The following is a 17248-nucleotide window of genomic DNA, read 5'->3' as shown; positions in this document are numbered from 1 at the left end:
GCTTTTGAATGTTGCACTGGTAACAATCTGGATGGTCTTTTTCCTCTTTTGTCCGGAGGACACGACATCCATGATTTCCAAAAACAATTTGAAATGTGGACTCATCAGACCACAGCACGTTTTTCCACTTTGCGTCTGTCCATTTCAAATGAGCTTGGGCCCAGAGAAGGCGGCAGCGTTTCTGGATGTTGTTGATATATGGCTTTCGCTTTGTATGGTACAGTTTTAACTTGCACTTGTAGATGTAGCGACGAACTGTGTTAACTGACAATGGTTTTCTGAAGTGTTCCTGAACCTACGCGATAAGATCCTTCACACAATGTCGTCAGTTTTTAATGCAGTGCCGCCTGAGTGATTGAAGGTCATGAGCATTCAGTGTTTATCAGTTTGAACATTAAATATGTTGTCTTTGTGGTGTATTCAGTTGAATATAGGTTGAAGAGGATTTGCAAATCATTGTATTCTTTTTATTTACATTTCAGACAACGTCCCAACTTCATTGGAATTGGGGTTGTATTTGATCCCATACAAACAAAACCGTTTAAAGTGGATATGACACTTAAAGACAACATAGTGTTATTACATGTAACAAAGGTTATATAATTCGGTCAACGTAAGCGTTTTGGGAAAATGGACGCGATTCTCCCGTTATATATAACATTTGAACGTCCCACCACTGAAAAATGTGCACGCCCCATGACCAGCTTCCCACTGAGCACCAAACCTGAAATACGTCACTATGTGTAGACCGTATCGGCTTGTGCGCCTGGCGGCTGTTGTTTACACTTTTTTTATCGGCAGAAACTTTGATTAAACATAGCTCTCAGGGACTTGTTTGTCGATATGCCTGACCAGTGTGTCTCAGCGTATTGCACAAACACAAGGGCGAAAGGTTTTAGCCTTTTCAAGTCCAGGCAGATTGATCAAAGCCCGCAGTGTTGTGTGATGCACAAAATGTCAAGCTGCCGCTCCCTCCGCTCGCACACCCGCATTAGCTCCCGACAGCAGACACTTTCCTCTACCGTCTCCATGTTCTTGCACCGCTCACAGGAACACATAAAATGTCAACCCAAAATAATATGTTCACAATAATCTTGAAATGGTCAAGGAACTTACGTAGTAAACATGGCGGCGGCATGTAAACACAACGGCGGCATGTAAACACGACTGCGGCATGTAAACACGGCGGCGGCATGTAAACACGACGGCGGCGGCATGTAAACATGACGGCGGCATGTAAACACGGCGGCGGCATGTAAACACGGGGGCGGCATGTAAACACGGCGGCGGCATGTAAACACGGCGGCGGCATGTTCAGGGTTGTTTTCGGCGATCTTTTTCGAAACTTTTGCCATTTATTTCCTATTCTTTCATGAAAATAACATAACTAAACACGGATGAATGCAATGCCAGGCACTCGAAAACGGCAAAACCCGAAGGTAATGACGGTGGTCCACAAGTAATATACACTATCACGGCTCCGGAACAATAACAAAGGCAGTAAACAGACGCTCGAATCGAAAATGCTATACAGTAATTAGAGTGTTATAAATAAACAGCAGCAACAAAAATCAAAGCCTCCCTTACCATTCCATATTCTGCAGTCTTTCTAAATCCATCGGAATTGGCACGTCTCTTGCCTCTGCTTCAGCTCCACCATAAACACCGTCGGCATTATTTTCGCTGCCAAAATGCTCCTGGTTTGAATGTTCGTCCGAAAGATACGGCTCCAATCTGTAGGGTCTAATCACTGCTGCGACATCCTCAGGATCTGAGTCAGAAATAATCCACACTTGAAGAGGAGTCAAATAAGTTCTTGATCTCGTCACTGTCCATGCTGAGGTCCATCTGTTCCTGTTGTTAATCTAACAGACAAAGTCGGGACTCTACACGCTGTGACGTCACGGCATCACGTGACCGCTGATGGAACGCTACCAGCGCACTTTCCAAGAAACACACTTTTGAGAAACTGTACAAACTTTATTTCTCAGCGATAATAATTAAAACCACTTTCAACTTACTATACTGTATGTATATTTTGATATTTATATCAGTTTTACCTAAATTTTTAGGTGTCATATCCACTTTAAGGACCTGTGGCTCACTCTTGGGGTGACTGTGCTGGAAATTGTTAATCTCTCATTAACTTCTGGATCTGTTCCTAAATGTTTCAGATGTTCAGTGATTAAACCATTTCTTAAGAAATCTAATCTTGTCCCTAGTGTATTGAAAAACTATAGGCTCATATCAAATCTATCATTTTGCTCTAAAATTCTGGAAAAGGTGGTTTTCAGGGCAGCTCGCGGACCACCTTACTGAGAATAATCTGAGCCACTGCAGTCTGCTTTTAGAAAATATCATTCCACAGGGACAACTCTCACTAAAGTGATGAATGATCTTCTGCTTGCACTGGATTCGGACACCACTACAGTTCTGGTGCTGTTAGATCTCAGTGCTGTGTTTGATACCGTGGATCATCATATTCTACTTGATAGGCTGGAGAATCATTTTGGGATTACTGGGAGTGCCCTTGCATGGTTGACCTCATACCTGACCAGTCATTCTCACTGTGTTTTGTACAATAACACCACCTCTAACCTTAGTGAAATGAAATTTGGGGTTCCACAGGGGTCCATCTTAGGCCCCCCTGCTTTTCTCCCTTTATATAGCACCCCTTGGGCACATAATGCAGCGTTTTGGGGTTACCTTTCACTGCTATGCTGATGATACTCAGTTATACATGCTGATAGCTGCTGGTAATCTAAGGGTTTTATGTGGATGAGAAGATTGCCTTGCATCAGTGAGAAGCTGGATGTCAAGTAATTTCCTACTTTTAAACTCCGTTAAGACTGAAATGATGGTTCTTGATCCACTGAAACATCAGCATCAATTTGACCAGCTAACCAGCTTAGCCTAGGCTCGTGTGTCATACATTACACTGACAAAGTAAGGAACCTTCAGGTAATTTTTGATCCTACTGTTGTGAAAGTGTAGTGACACGGACCCACAACAGGGAGGGGGTGCAAATGAACGGTCAATAGATGAGCCAAAAAGTAACAATTTAATGTTGTGAAATGTGCACAACGAAATACAGACAATCTCAGAATATAATTACAGTCAAATCACAAAGGTGACGTGTGGGCAGGCTCGAGGATAGAAGACGTCTGTCCTGAGAAGAGCCGGAACCACACGATTTCCGCCACCACCGAACCTGGTGAATACTGGAGCCGCCAAGTCCCGAATTCCCAGGTGATCACCGTCCCCGACTGTCGGATCTGGTACTGCTGGCGAGAACAAAGACAGTCAAGTGTAGGTGTGTGCACACCCAGTAACAATAACGGGGGGAATGCCACCTCCACCTCTCACTCTATAACTTGCAGAGTACTGTAATGATTCCTCAGGGGAAAAGAGTGCCTTCCAGCGCTCTCTCAGCTTCCACCGACCGAGGTACCGGTACTCCTGCAAACACTCACAATATACAAATATTGTAATCACAAACGGCTGAGGATATTACCTCCAATGAAGTATGATATCTCGGCGATGAGGTGGAGATGACGTCTGGGTTTTATGGAGTGAGATGATGAAGAATGAGTGACAACTGTCAGGAAGTAATGAGTAACAGCTGTCACTCCCGGCTGTGTCCGTGGCGGCAGCGCCCTCTCGTGCCTGAAGCCCGCACTTCAGGCAGGGCGCCCTCTGGTTGTGGGCCAGCAGTACCTCCTCTTCTGGCGGCCCACACAACACCTACATTGTCCTTTGACCTCCACATTAGAGATATTATGAGGACTGCTTTCTTCCACCAGCAAAATACAGCGAAGATTTGTCACATCCTGTCTATGGCTGATGCTGAGACCCTGATTCATGTGTTTGTCTCTTCTCTATTGGAGTACTGCAATGTTCTATTTTCTGGTTTACCGCAGTCTAGCATTAGGGCTCTCCAATTGGTTCAAAATGCTGCAGCCAGACTTTTGACACGAAGCAGAAAGTTTGACCACATTACACCCATTTTGGCATCTCTTCACTGGCTTCCTGTCCCTGTGACAGGTTCTGCTACTAGCCTATAAGTTGTTCACAGACTGGCACCTCCCTACCTAGCTGACCTAATTCAACCCTACATACTGGCCCAGGCTCTGCATTCTCACAGTGCAGGACTAATTTGTGTCCCTAGGGTGAATAAAAGGTCTGTGGATCACATCACTTTCTCTTATCATGCCCCTGTTCTGTGGAATGATTTCCCTGCATCAACAAAACAGTCAGATTCTGTAGAGACTTTCAAGTCCAGACTTAAGACACACTTACGAGGTCTGTTAGAAAAGTATCGGACCGTTTTATTTTTTTCAAAAACCATATGGATTTGAATCACGTGTGATTGCATCAGCCAAGCTTGAACCTTTGTGCGCATGCGTGGGTTTTTTCATGCCTGTCGGTTGCGTCATTCGCCTGTGAGCAGGCTTTGAGTGAGCACTGTTCCACCGCTCTCGTTGTTAAGGTAATGGCGGAATGATTTGGAGCTTTGCTGCATCAATTTTTTCCTGAAACTGTGAGAGACCATGGTGGACACCATTCGGAAAATTAATATGGCTTTCAGGGACTATTTTATGGGGATTACACAGATTAAGGAGTGCTCCAGCCAGTTTAAAGACCGCCCACAGCGTCTGAGAGCGCGGTGCGCTCGAGCGCCGATTGACAGACTGAAACCCCGCTGAAACAACCAGATCATTTCCAACGTGAAGGCTTTGTTGATCCGGGACGTCGTCTGACTTTCACAAAAAGGCAGAAGGCGTGGACATCAGCACTTTTTTTGGTACATTCCACTGTTACAGGAGTTTTTTTCATGGAAAAAGAAGCAGATGAATGTGCCACCGTGCCGCTCATGGCGCGGGACAAAACCACCTCCGTGTTGGTCTCTCAGGACGGCTATCAGGTGGCTTTCAGACAGCTTGCAGTTGCTTTTCTGTCATGTGAATAGCCGAGAAATTGAGCATGAGCTGGACATGCCCCAACATGTCCTGTGAGGTTTCATCACGGCGTTGCTTTGCGCCATGCGGCTCTACCGCGACGCGCGGAATTCCACTCCTCTTTCCATGACAAAAACTCCTGTAACAGTGGAATGTGCCATTCATTTCTAAACTGGACGCTGTCTTGATCCGGTATGTCATCTGACTAGCACAGGAATTGCGGAAGACGTGGACATCAGCACTTTTTCGGCACATTGAGACAGACGTGCAGAGGAATTCTAAGCATCGCGGCGGAGCCGCATGGCGCAAAGCCACGCCGTGATGAAGCCCCACAGGACATGTTGGGGCATGTCCAGCTCATGCTCAATTTCTGAGATATTCACACGACTGAAAAGCAACCGGAAGCCGTCTGAAAGTTACCTGAAAGCCGTCCTGTGAGACCAACACAGAGGTGGTTTTGTCCCGCGCCATGAGCAGCACGGTGGCGCATTCATCTGCTTCTTTTTCCATGAAAAAAACTCCTGTAACAGTGGAATGTGCCGAAAAAGTGCTGATGTCCACGCCTTCTGCCTTTTTGTGAAAGTCAGACGACGTCCTGGATCAACAAAGCCTTCACGTTGGAAATGATCTGGTTGTTTCAGCTGGGTTTGAGCTGTCAATCGGCGCTCAGAGCGCACCGCACTCTCAGACGCTGTGGGCGGTCTTTAAACTGGCTGGAGCACTCCTTAATCTGTGTAATCCCCATAAAATTGTCCCTGAAAGCCATATTAATTTTCCGAATGGTGTCCACCTGGAGGTCTCTCACAGTTTCAGGAAAGAATTGATGCAGCAAAGCTCCAATTCATTCCGCCATTTCCTTAACGACGAGAGGGGTGCACCAGTGCTCACTCAAAGCCTGCTCACAGGCGAATGACGCAACCGACAGGCGTGAAAAAACTCACGCATGCGCACGAAGGTTCAAGCATGGCTGATGCAATCACACGTGATTCAAATCCATATGGTTTTTGAAAGAAATAAAAAGGTCCGATACTTTTCTAACAGACCTCGTATTTTCGCTTTCGTATGGCTAGCATACTGGCATAGTATGTTACTATGCTTTTTACTCTTTTAATTCATTTTATTAGGAAACTGCTTGGGCCGCGGTCTCAACTTTATCTAAATTGTGGGTCTTTTAGTGACACTTAGGGCTAGTGGTCGGCGATCACGTTGGTATTTCTTTTGTTTTTCTTCTTGCTTAATGCTGACAAATTATACTGCATTTGCTGTATTTCTGATGCCTGATTCTGTTTTCTTTCCTCTCTGTTTGAGGTGCGGTTCCATCCAGAAATAGGTGTGGTGTCTGTTTTTGTAACCCTTCTGTCCTGTACACCGGCAACATTTCCTGTATATTTGTTTTGTGAATTCTTTTGTAAATTGTGTCGCTAGCATGGTCCAAGCAGAGGGTCACCCCTTTGAGTCTGGTCCGCTTGAGGTTTCTTCTTCAAATCATCAGAGGGAGTTTTTCCTTACCACTGTCACCTGTGTGCTTCCTCTGTGGTTTGGTAAGGTTAGACCTTACTTGTGTGAAGCACCTTGAGGCAACTTTGCTGTGATTTGGTGCTATATAAGTGAAAATACATTTAACTGAAATTGAGATAAAAGATCCAGTCTCAATATTATAAGTTCAAGCAGATTTTTTTTTTCTCAGATCAAACTGATGACTCCTCCCTTTTTTCTTACAGGTGGATCCCATATTCAGTGTGCCTGCACCCCCAATTCCAGACTATCCAGGGGGCCCTGGAGCTTTGCTCCCTTCGGTCTCTTCCTTCTCCCATCCAGTCTTGCCCACGGCTATTCCCAAACAGTTGATGGTAAGGACACGGTCTGTTGGGACCAACACCCAGGATGGAAGCATCCCGTGCTCTCTGGAGGGTGACTCGGCCTGCGTTGGCCCCTGCCAGCCTGGGACCAGTGTCAACCTGGAGGGTATTGTCTGGCATGAGACTGAAGAAGGTAAGGAAGGCTTCCAAAAAGTAACAGAGAGCCTCATGTCATTGAGATTTTGATCATTTTCATGCAAGAACTGCCTGAAAAGAAGCCAGCTTTTCTCTAGCGTTATGTTGTGTAGCGTCACCAGAAAAACCAGATCAGTGGGAATCCAGAGGATAGACAGCCGTCATTCCAGGGCTTCTTTTAAAATTTAAACATTAGTCAAATAATTGTATTTGTGACCGCACAATGGGCAGCATGATGTATAAGTGTTAAGCATACTTGCCTCCTGAGTTGCATCAACAAGGGTGTAATGTGTACAACTAGGAAATGTAACTAGTAAATGTGTAAAACGCTTCCAGGTGGTTGCAGCTGGGTCACTTCGCAGCTCCGTATTTGCGCACTTTTTTTCCAACTTTTTAACTTTATTTATTTTATTTTATTCTATTTTATTGTTACACTTACTGTAAGGCTAGGGCTACGCTGACACAGTATTTTTCTGCAAATTCGTGGATATTTTTTACCTGTTTTTGCCACAATGTGTGTCACTACCTGCTGTATTTATTAGGTGCAATAATTTAACTTATGGTGCACTATTATTACACATATATTACACTACATATTACATATTACATATATATATTACTTATATTTTAACCTGCCCATATTGTAAATATCAGAGTAACTTATCGTACATTTCACGCTGAAGTCATTTTACCTGATCACTCTCACATCCCGACAGTGTATAACATCCCGGCAGTGCAGCATTGAACTGAACAATGGTAACCTCAGCTTTACCCGGCACTCAGTGCTTTTTTTAGTTCTTGTTTTTAAGAGATGCTTGTTGTTTTATTGCATGCCCTTCTATTCCTACTGTTCTATGCTGCGATGTGACACTGAAATTTCCCCATTGAGGTGATGAATAAAGGCTTTTCTTATCTTCTTATCTTATCTTATCTTAAACTAACAAATCAACAGGCAAATTCATACCAGGTCTGCTATGGCATCATGTCACGCAAACACAAAGTAAGTCATCAGTAAATAAGGTAAGCTAAGATAAGATAAGGCTTTATTGATCTCACAGTGGAGAAATTCACATGTTACGTCAGCTCTTAATAAACACACAAGATGAGTGCAAGTAGAAGAAAATGTGCATCAAACAGCGTGTGCAAAGATAAGCAATAATAATAATACTTGTAACAATACAATAAAATAAGAAAATGAGGTAGAAATAAAATATATATACATATATACTCAACAAAAATATAAATGCAACACTTTTGGTTTTGCTCTCATTTTGTATGAGATGAACTCAAAGATCTAAAACTTTTTCCACATACACAATATCACCATTTCCCTCAAATATTGTTCACAAACCCGTCGAAATCTGTGATAGTGAGCACTTCTCCTTTGCTGAGATAATCCATCCCACCTCACAGGTGTGCCATATCAAGATGCTGATTAGACACCATGATTAGTGCACAGGTGTGCCTTAGACTGCCCACAATAAAAGGCCACTCTGAAAGGTGCAGTTTTATCACACAGCACAATGCCACAGATGTCGCAAGATTTGAGGGAGCGTGCAATTGGCATGCTGACAGCAGGAATGTCAACCAGAGCTGTTGCTCGTGTATTGAATGTTCATTTCTCTACCATAAGCCGTCTCCAAAGGCGTTTCAGAGAATTTGGCAGTACATCCAACCAGCCTCACAACCGCAGACCACGTGTAACCACACCAGCCCAGGACCTCGACATCCAGCATGTTCACCTCCAAGATCGTCTGGGACCAGCCACTCGGACAGCTGCTGAAACAGTCGCTTTGCATAACCAAAGAATTTCTGCACAAACTGTCAGAAACCGTCTCAGGGAAGCTCATCTCCATGCTCGTCATCCTCATCGGGGTCTCGACCTGACTCCAGTTCGTCGTCGTAACCAACTTGAGTGGGCAAATGCTCACATTCGCTGGTGTTTGGCACGTTGGAGAGGTGTTCTCTTCTCGGATGATGCGAAGGAGATGTGTTGCACTGCATGAGGCATATGGTGGTCACACCAGATACTGACTGGTATCCCCCCACCAATAAAACAAAACTGCACCTTTCAGAGTGGCCTTTTATTGTGGGCAGTCTAAGGCACATCTGTGCACTAATCATGGTGTCTAATCAGCATCTTGATATGGCACACCTGTGAGGTGGGATGGATTATCTCAGCAAAGGAGAAGTGCTCACTATCACAGATTTCGACGGGTTTGTGAACAATATTTGAGGGAAATGGTGATATTGTGTATGTGGAAAAAGTTTTAGATCTTTGAGTTCATCTCATACAAAATGGGAGCAAAACCAAAAGTGTTGCGTTTAAATTTTTGTTGAGTACATATGCATATATAAACATGATTGGAATTAAAAAATAGGAGAATCTTATTTACAATATGTGAAGTGGAGTTTAGATGTGATAAGGTGACACTAGTGCTGGAATTTGTAAACAAGTTGTTATTGACATGATTTGTAGACAGATTAATATTGCACATGATTTGTGGACATATTATTGCATATTATTGGTTATTTCACAGTGTTATTGTACAGCCTGACAGCAGCAGGGAGGAACCACCTGCGGTATCGTTCCTTCTTGCACTGAGGGTGCCTCAGTCTGTCACTGAATGAGCTGCTCAGCTCCACTACAGTCCAGTGCAGAGGGTGAGAGGAGTTGTCCATGATGGATTTGAACTTGGCTAACACCCTCCTCTCAGCCACCTCCTCCAAAGAGTCCAGAGGACAGCCCAGGACAGCGCTGGACTTCTGACCAGCTTGTTCAGTCTCTTTCTCTCCTGCTCTGTGCTGCCCGGGGCCCAACAGACGACAGCATAGAGGAGAGCTGAGGGTAGAACAGAATCTTAGAAAGTCTTAAGCAGAGGCCTGCTCACTCCAAAAGATCTAAGTCTCCTCAGGAGGTGGAGGTGACTCTGGCCTTTTTTGTACAGGGCGTCAGTGTTGTGAGTTACAGCCACGCAGCCGCATGTACTGCGGGTGGTCAGTGAGGTAGTTGATGGTCCAGGCGGTGAGATGTCCATCCACTCCTGCGTCCTCCAGCTTCCCCCACAGCAGCGCCAGTCTGATGGTGTTGAAAGCGCTGGAGAAATCAAAGAACATGACTCTCACAGCGCTCCCGCCTGTCAGGAACTGGGCCTGGTCAGGGCACTAAGCCCTTGATTTTCCTCTTTTCATGGTTTCCGTCTGCTTCAACATTGATTTATCAGTAATTTTCATCATGAGTTATTCTGTCATGTTTTTCTTGTCACTTTGTTCTTTTTGTTATGATTCACTAGTTATTTCATTTTCATCATAGTTGTCCTCAGTTTCATCATAGTCATTAACAGTTATTCTGTGTTCTGTTTTGTCACTTTGTTTTCTGTTACTTTTTACTTTGGCCTTTCATTCTGTTCTAGTTGTCAGTCATTGTTTATTTAGTTATCACTTGTTCCTCTTGGTTATAATATCTGTTGTACTGTTATGTCAGGATTTGTTTTGGTTATTGTTTGTTCACAGCTTCTTCTTATGGTTGGTATTACTGCCTAGTTTTCTTTAGTCAGTTTTTGTTTAATGTCATTTTAGTATTTTGCTCCGTCTTGTATTCTAGTCCATGTTGCCAGTTCTTGTTTAGTCTAGTCCTCATGTTCCTGTTTGACTCCTATTCAGTTGTAGCTCAGTTTTGTTTTTGCCTCTTGTTCCTACTTTACATCCTGCACCTGCTTTCATGTCCTTGTCTCATGCCCAGTTATTTATGTTCACTTCACATCCTGCACTTGTCATGTTTTTCTCTCACTTTAACTCTGTCTGATTTGTCTTCTTTCACTCATGCTCTGTGCACCTGTTCACACATCTTTGTCTTTTCTTCACTCCACCTTAAGTTGTCCTCCCTCACTGTCTTGCACAATGAAGTATCGTGGTTCACTAGCCACGCCTCCTTCTTGATTGTTCCTCACGTGCACCTAGTTAACTCCTGTCCTATTTAGTCTCCACCCAGCCACCACACCTTTGCTCGTTTGTTGTCTTTGCACACTTACCAGCTCTGTATCTAGTCCTGTTTTTGACGTGTATCCAGATCCTGCTTTGTGTTTTTTGACTGTGCCTTTTGCCTTGCCCATGATGTCTGTGTCTGCTCGTGCCTTTGAACCCTGCTTGCCCATGACTGCGTTTTTGCCTGACCCTGTTTGTACTTCTGCCTCGCCGACTGATCACTTGTGTGCCGAACCAGAGCCAGAATTAAAGACCACGATTTCTTCTTCATCCAGTAGTCCGAGAGTTTGCATTTTGGGTCCAAACACTTCGGAAGCCTGGCACCCGCCGGGCGTGACACCGCCGGTCTCCAGGTGGGTGAGCACCCGCTGCAGCAGGTAGATCACAGCGTCATCTACCCCGATGTTGGGCCTGTAGGCGAACTGCAGCGGGTCCAGGATGTCACTCACCATGGTGCGGAGGTGAGACAGGAGGAGCCGCTCCATGGTCTTCATGAGGTGGGAGGTCAGGGCAACTGGTGGGGACCACCCCCAGGCTGAGGCTCTTGTTAAAGATGTGGCGAGGACCTCACAGAGCTCATCTGCACAGGTCCTCAGCAGCCTTGGGGAGATCCCATCAGGTCCTGCTGCTTTCCTTTGCTTCAGCCGCAGGAGCTGGCCTCTCACCTCAGTCGGAGTCACAGTGAGGGGGGAGGGAGGAGGGAGCTGAGGTGTGAGCTGAGGTGGGCTGATGCTGAATACAGTCTGGGGAGAGGAGGGACAAAGTCCAGGGTGCACTGGAGGTGGCCAGGGGGAAGAAGATGGGGGGTCAGAGGGACCTGAGGGCTGGGTGCTGGAGACGTGTGGAGATCCAGAAGCAGGCAGGGGGGCAGGTGTGGAGGAGCCAAAACGGTTAAAGTAACTGTTTAGCTCCTCTGCAAACTGAGAATCTCCATCTGTAGTCCTGCTGGCACCCTGCCCAAATCCGGAAGCAGTCTTGCGGCCTCTCCACCTGTCCTGATGTTGTTCTGGGCCAGCTGCTTCTCCATCTTCCTTCCATACTCCTTCTTGGCTGCCTGGATCCTCCACTGGAGCTCCTGTTGGAGTCTACGCTGCATGCACCAAGTGCAGTCCCGGCGCCAGAAAAAAAATATTAAGGGGGCGATGAGTTTATCACAGGGGGCGGGGTCGCTCCCCCCGCCCCCCAAAAAAGTGTGCGAAAATCTGTTATAGAAAATCCAGTATATATGGTGTTTATTACATGGAAAACTATAAAAAAAAACACTGAGACTTTTGCTTTTGTCTGAGTGCGAGTATCTGGTCTATACGATGACAGTTTAGGCAAGGTTTTTTTTGTAGTACTACTATGCTACTGTTACTTTTAAAAATGAAGTTCAAAGGAAAAAGAAGAGAATAAAAAAAGTATGACATCAACCTTATTATGCCAAAGCATTCCATTACTCATGCAACCCATAATCTTGGCTTTTATATTTTTAATTAATTTATATCAAGTTGTAGAGATTTATTTCAGTTTGAGTTTGTTTTATATTTGAAATGGCATAAACAAATTGAAACATGTGAAATATCAAGTGTTCCAATACTTATGGAGGGCACTGTATGTGTAATTGTTATTCTTTTACCTTTTTTATATGCCAAGTGCCTGACATAAAGAAAACATTATGAATTAAATAATTATGAATTAGAATTTGCAGCAACTCTATAAATGATTTTGATCATCTTTTTTTGGCAAGGGATAATGAACCTATGGCTCATGGCGACCATGATGTAATATGCCCTCCATTTTTAAATTTCTGATGCTTACTTTTTTCCCCCATAAAATAGAAGTTAAACTCTAGATTTGTACAAACCAGTTTTGGTGGGTGCTCCATCAAATGTGTGATTTTACAGACGTCTACTCTACTAGTGTACATTACTGCATCAAACTACAATGAAACTCAACATAAACCAAAAATTTAAAAATGAAATGTAAATATGCATGAACAGAAATGAACCAGACATCATTTTACTGCTTCACCTCGGGGAGCTTTGGCGCCTGCTCTTCTAAATGATCCGCTAACTCGCTTTTATGCTTTCCTTTAATTTCTCACTTTTGTTTGCCGTCTAAATAGCAGCATACCGTGCCAAGTACCGCTGCACCTGGCTTTTGAAAGGAATGGCTGGTGGAGCTTAAGTAGTTTTTTGCTCCTGTATGCTCAGAAGATGATGTGCATTTTGTGGAAAAGACCACAGCCATTGAAGAGGAGTGGACCAACATTCCACAGGCCACAATTGACAACCTGATCAACTCTATGCGAAGGAGATGTGTTGCACTGCATGAGGCAAATGGTGGTCACACCAGATACTGACTGGTATCACCGTGCGCCATTGTGGGCCATCCTTAAAGCGGTAGTAACACTCCTTAATCTCTGTGAAGCCCAAAAAAATTTTCACCGAAAGCCAAATGATTTTTCCGAATGGTTTCCAGCTGCCTGTCTCTAACAGTTTCTGAAAAAATCCTGATGGAGCAAAGCCCAAATCATTCCGCCATTTCCCTGACAATAAAAATCCGACGAGGGGGGTGGACCAGTGCTCACTCAAAGCCTGCCCACAGGTGAATAACGCAACCGACAGGCGTGAAAAAACTCATGCATGCGCACGAAGGTTCAAGCTTGGCTGACATAAAAACATATGAATCAAATCCATATATTTTTTGCATAAAATAAAAAGGTCCGTTACTTTTCTAACAGACCTCGTATCATTGTCTGATATTTTGCCCGGAGTGCATGTTGTTGAAAGGCATCCTCTGTCGGAGGAAGTGATGCTACTGGTTTGTCAGTCGTCGATGACTGGATGAGACGCAATTCATCCAAAGTGCTGCAATTCCTATCCTTGCGACCTTTGTACATTAGGATACCGAACTTTCTTGCAGAATCCATCCCCGTGTCAGGATCAGGACTGTGAAATTCAGTTAGGCCTTTTAATTCATTTTGCATTGGGAAAACAGTCGGTTGAAAACAGCATCTTGGCAGTAGTTCTGCCGTTTTCAATACAGTCTGTAAGCCATCTGCAGTGGGCTTCTTTGTATATGGTGCAGATGAAAGTGGTCTGAGGCATATGATGCACTTTGCTTCTTTTAACTTTTTCTTTGGGGGTTCATACTGTTCATCCATGGCTCAGAGGTCTCATCAACTGAAACATCCATCCATCCATCCATCCATCCATTTTCTTCCGCTTTATCCGGAGTCGGGTCACGGGGGCAGCAGTTCAAGCAAAGCCGTTGGGTGGCGGTCAACTGAAACAATAATGGTGAAGTATTAGACCTTTGAAACATTTGCAACATAAATATTATCAAAAATAGATGAAGAGAGGAAAAGTTAGAGAAGCATTTGCAGGGAAAACATATATCATATCCTAAACACATATCCTAAAACAGTAATCAGCAAATGGTTTAGAGGTAGGACCACAAAAAGATAAACCCCTGACTACCCATGGACACCACCACGACCCCCTTCCCCTAAATTCTCTTTACTGTCAATCAGTCAGACAGACAATCAGTCAATCAATCAATCAGTCAATCATGAGATCTATTTTGTCCTTTTACAAGCCATTTTGACCAGATCAAAGGGGTTAAGGAATGTTACTTCCACATGAACTGAGAAAACAAATGTTCGAGAAAACATGGAAATTCTAGGTAGTGGTAATCTTTTAGTATGAATGGGTTAAATTGGCAAGTTTTATTTTCTGTGGCACTCAAATGCTTTTTTTTTCAGACAGGAACACCTCTGCCTTCATAAAATTGTTAACTGCACATTATTCCAGCTAAATTGAGGTTGTTAAGGGGTCTTTTCCTGGAAGAAAATAAGAAAAAATGGTTAACAAATCTATTTTGGGGCCCTTAAGACCACGCCCTGAACCTAATATACACCTATATATGTCCAAATGATACCTACAGACCCTTGTGGATGTGGAAATAGGTTTGCATGGGCAATAAACACATTTTTTATATCAGTGAGGCCAAATAACCTGAGGCCCTATGGAGGTCTAAATTTATTGTACGATTTGGCAAAAAAAAAGGGGGTTAATTAACCATGTTGTGCAAAACTTTCTCAAAGTACATCAGATCTGAAAAGTAGAGATTCTAACGGAACTTTTGATACCAAATACATTATGTTATAACTCCGGTAGGGGTTCGGTGATTTTTTACCGCTGCTGCTACTCCTCTATCAGGGTGCTTCTGTGTTGTAGCCATGTAGCTTCCAGCAGGGGCAGCATGTTCAAACATAGAAGTACTGGCTCATTGTTTGGGTCTTTTGTCGCTTTTGATGCTTCCAAAAGTGATCGTAGTGTTAAAACTCAAATTCAGCTTGTTAGTAGTTGCAAATGTACCAGAGACAATACTATAATTTATCGGTTGTCTGTAACTTCTTATACATTTTTGGGTGGTTTATCAGTTCATCTTTATCAAAGATAACTTTTCAGTTATCTGATTATCTGTTATTGAAGTTAATTTTTTGGTTATCTGTGCCCACCACTGCTTAAAAGTACGACACGCAAGTGACAGGCTCGTTCCCCTGCTTTTGTGTACCAGTGACACTGTTGTGGTGGCCGTGACACTAAAATGAAGAGCATGAAGTCGAGGCCAGCCCACTGCCCTATAGACCCCCAGACACGCAGAGCCTCCGATGGGCGGGACAAAGCCCAGCATTTATCCAATGACTCGTCTCGTTTTGCTGCACTTGTGTCGCTATTGAAGTCTGTGGATGACGGTTTAAAGCACTGTGAAGCTGTGGGTTTGAGTGAGAGGAAATCCGCGTCGTTACCTGTTACCATAAGAAGCTGATTCTGAACAAAAGTTGAGCGCGTTGTAGCGAAAACGAGATGACAGTAATCTTCACTAACTTATTTAACAGATCACGTTTCAACATTGCTGTTGAGTGATAAATCTTGTTCCTCGCACACCAACATGAAGTCAGCCAGAGGCTGACTGTGACATAAAGTCCAGTCGCAAAATAAAATAAAAAAAAGATCAGAAATAAATTTAAAAACAAATTTAAAACAAAAGAAAATGTGATACTTACAGGCTGTACTGATTGCTGGGGTTGATTTTGTCGCAAAGTCGGAACTGACCCTCTACTGAGTATTAAATGCCGACTGAAGCCAGCTCGAAATTGTGCAAGGTTTGTGAAACAGTCCTCCATGAAATGCGCAGAGCAAAGAAATAGTCAGCAGTTGTATGTACTGGGGATGCGGTTAAAAATGAATAAAAGCCAGTGATTGCGTACATTGCTTTCCGTGGGAAGAATATGTAAAGATCGTAGTCCGCTATGACAGCCTGGGAAGGCACACCTGTAGCTCACCATTGCTCCTCTTCCAGTGTTACAAATGGGTGGGCACAACCTTATGAATAATTAATTTCGAAGGGGCGTGTGTAAAGGGGGTGGGGGTGGGTGTGTGTGGGGGGGGGCTATTGGTGAAAAAGTGACATAACTTTTCTCTCAAAAACGGATTGGCCTGTTTTCTAGGGGCAATTCAAAAAAGGAGAATTACTTGAAACAGAGGTTCTGAAACTTGCTGGCACTTCATGTGTATTCCCCACAGCGGGGAGACTCTGAACTAACACCAAAAACATGAAAAAGATGATTTTGATTCTCTATCCCCTTTAAATTGTCCATAGGTGTGGGTGTGTCTGTGTTTGTTTGTCTGTTTGTGGCCCTGCGACAGAATGGCGTCCTGTCCTGGGTGTACCCCGCCTCGCGCTCTATGACTGCTGGGATAGGCTCCAGCCCCCCGCGACCCTTAATTGGACTAAGCGGTAGAAGATGAATGAATGAATGAATGTTTACAGTTTTGGCAGCATGGCAGTTAGCACTGTTGCCTCACAGAGAGAAGGTTGTGGGTTCAATTCCCGTGGCCTTTCTGTGTGGAGTTTGCATGTTCTCCCCGTGTTTGCATGGGTTTCCTCCGGGTGCTCCAGTTTCCTCCCACATCCAAAGACATGCCATGGTTAGGTGGATTGGAATCTTTAAAATTGTCCTTAGGTGTGTGTGTGGGTGTGTCTGTGTTTGTTTGTCTGTTTGTGGCCCTGCGATGGACTGGCGTCCTGTCCTGGGTGTACCCCACCTCACGCCCTATGACTGCTGGGATAGGCTCCAGCCCCCCACGACCCTTAAAGGTGACCTGCATTGAAAAAAATGCAGTAAGATTTTTTGAACAAAAAATGACTTACATTTACACGAGATCCTTCTGAATGTAGTAAAGTAAATCTGCAAGCCCAGATCTGTCATTCAACGGTGAAATCTTCATTTGAAAATGACAAATTTACAGCTAACATTTA

At 44.1% G+C, this 17248-nt stretch overlaps 1 protein-coding gene across 1 annotated transcript in view; it reads left to right on the top strand.

Annotated features, from left to right (window-relative positions):
- Positions 1-17248, top strand: part of znf608 (zinc finger protein 608) — a 224206-nt gene that overhangs the window by 147232 nt on the left and 59726 nt on the right. Inside the window, exon 2 of the mRNA XM_034171157.1 lies at positions 6680-6950. Coding sequence (XP_034027048.1) covers positions 6680-6950 — 271 coding nt within the window. The remainder of the gene's footprint in view (positions 1-6679; positions 6951-17248) is intronic.

This window comes from Thalassophryne amazonica, chromosome 5 (assembly GCF_902500255.1).
Source record: "Thalassophryne amazonica chromosome 5, fThaAma1.1, whole genome shotgun sequence".
NCBI lineage: Eukaryota > Metazoa > Chordata > Actinopteri > Batrachoidiformes > Batrachoididae > Thalassophryne > Thalassophryne amazonica.
This window is presented reverse-complemented; position numbering and strand designations above follow the sequence as displayed.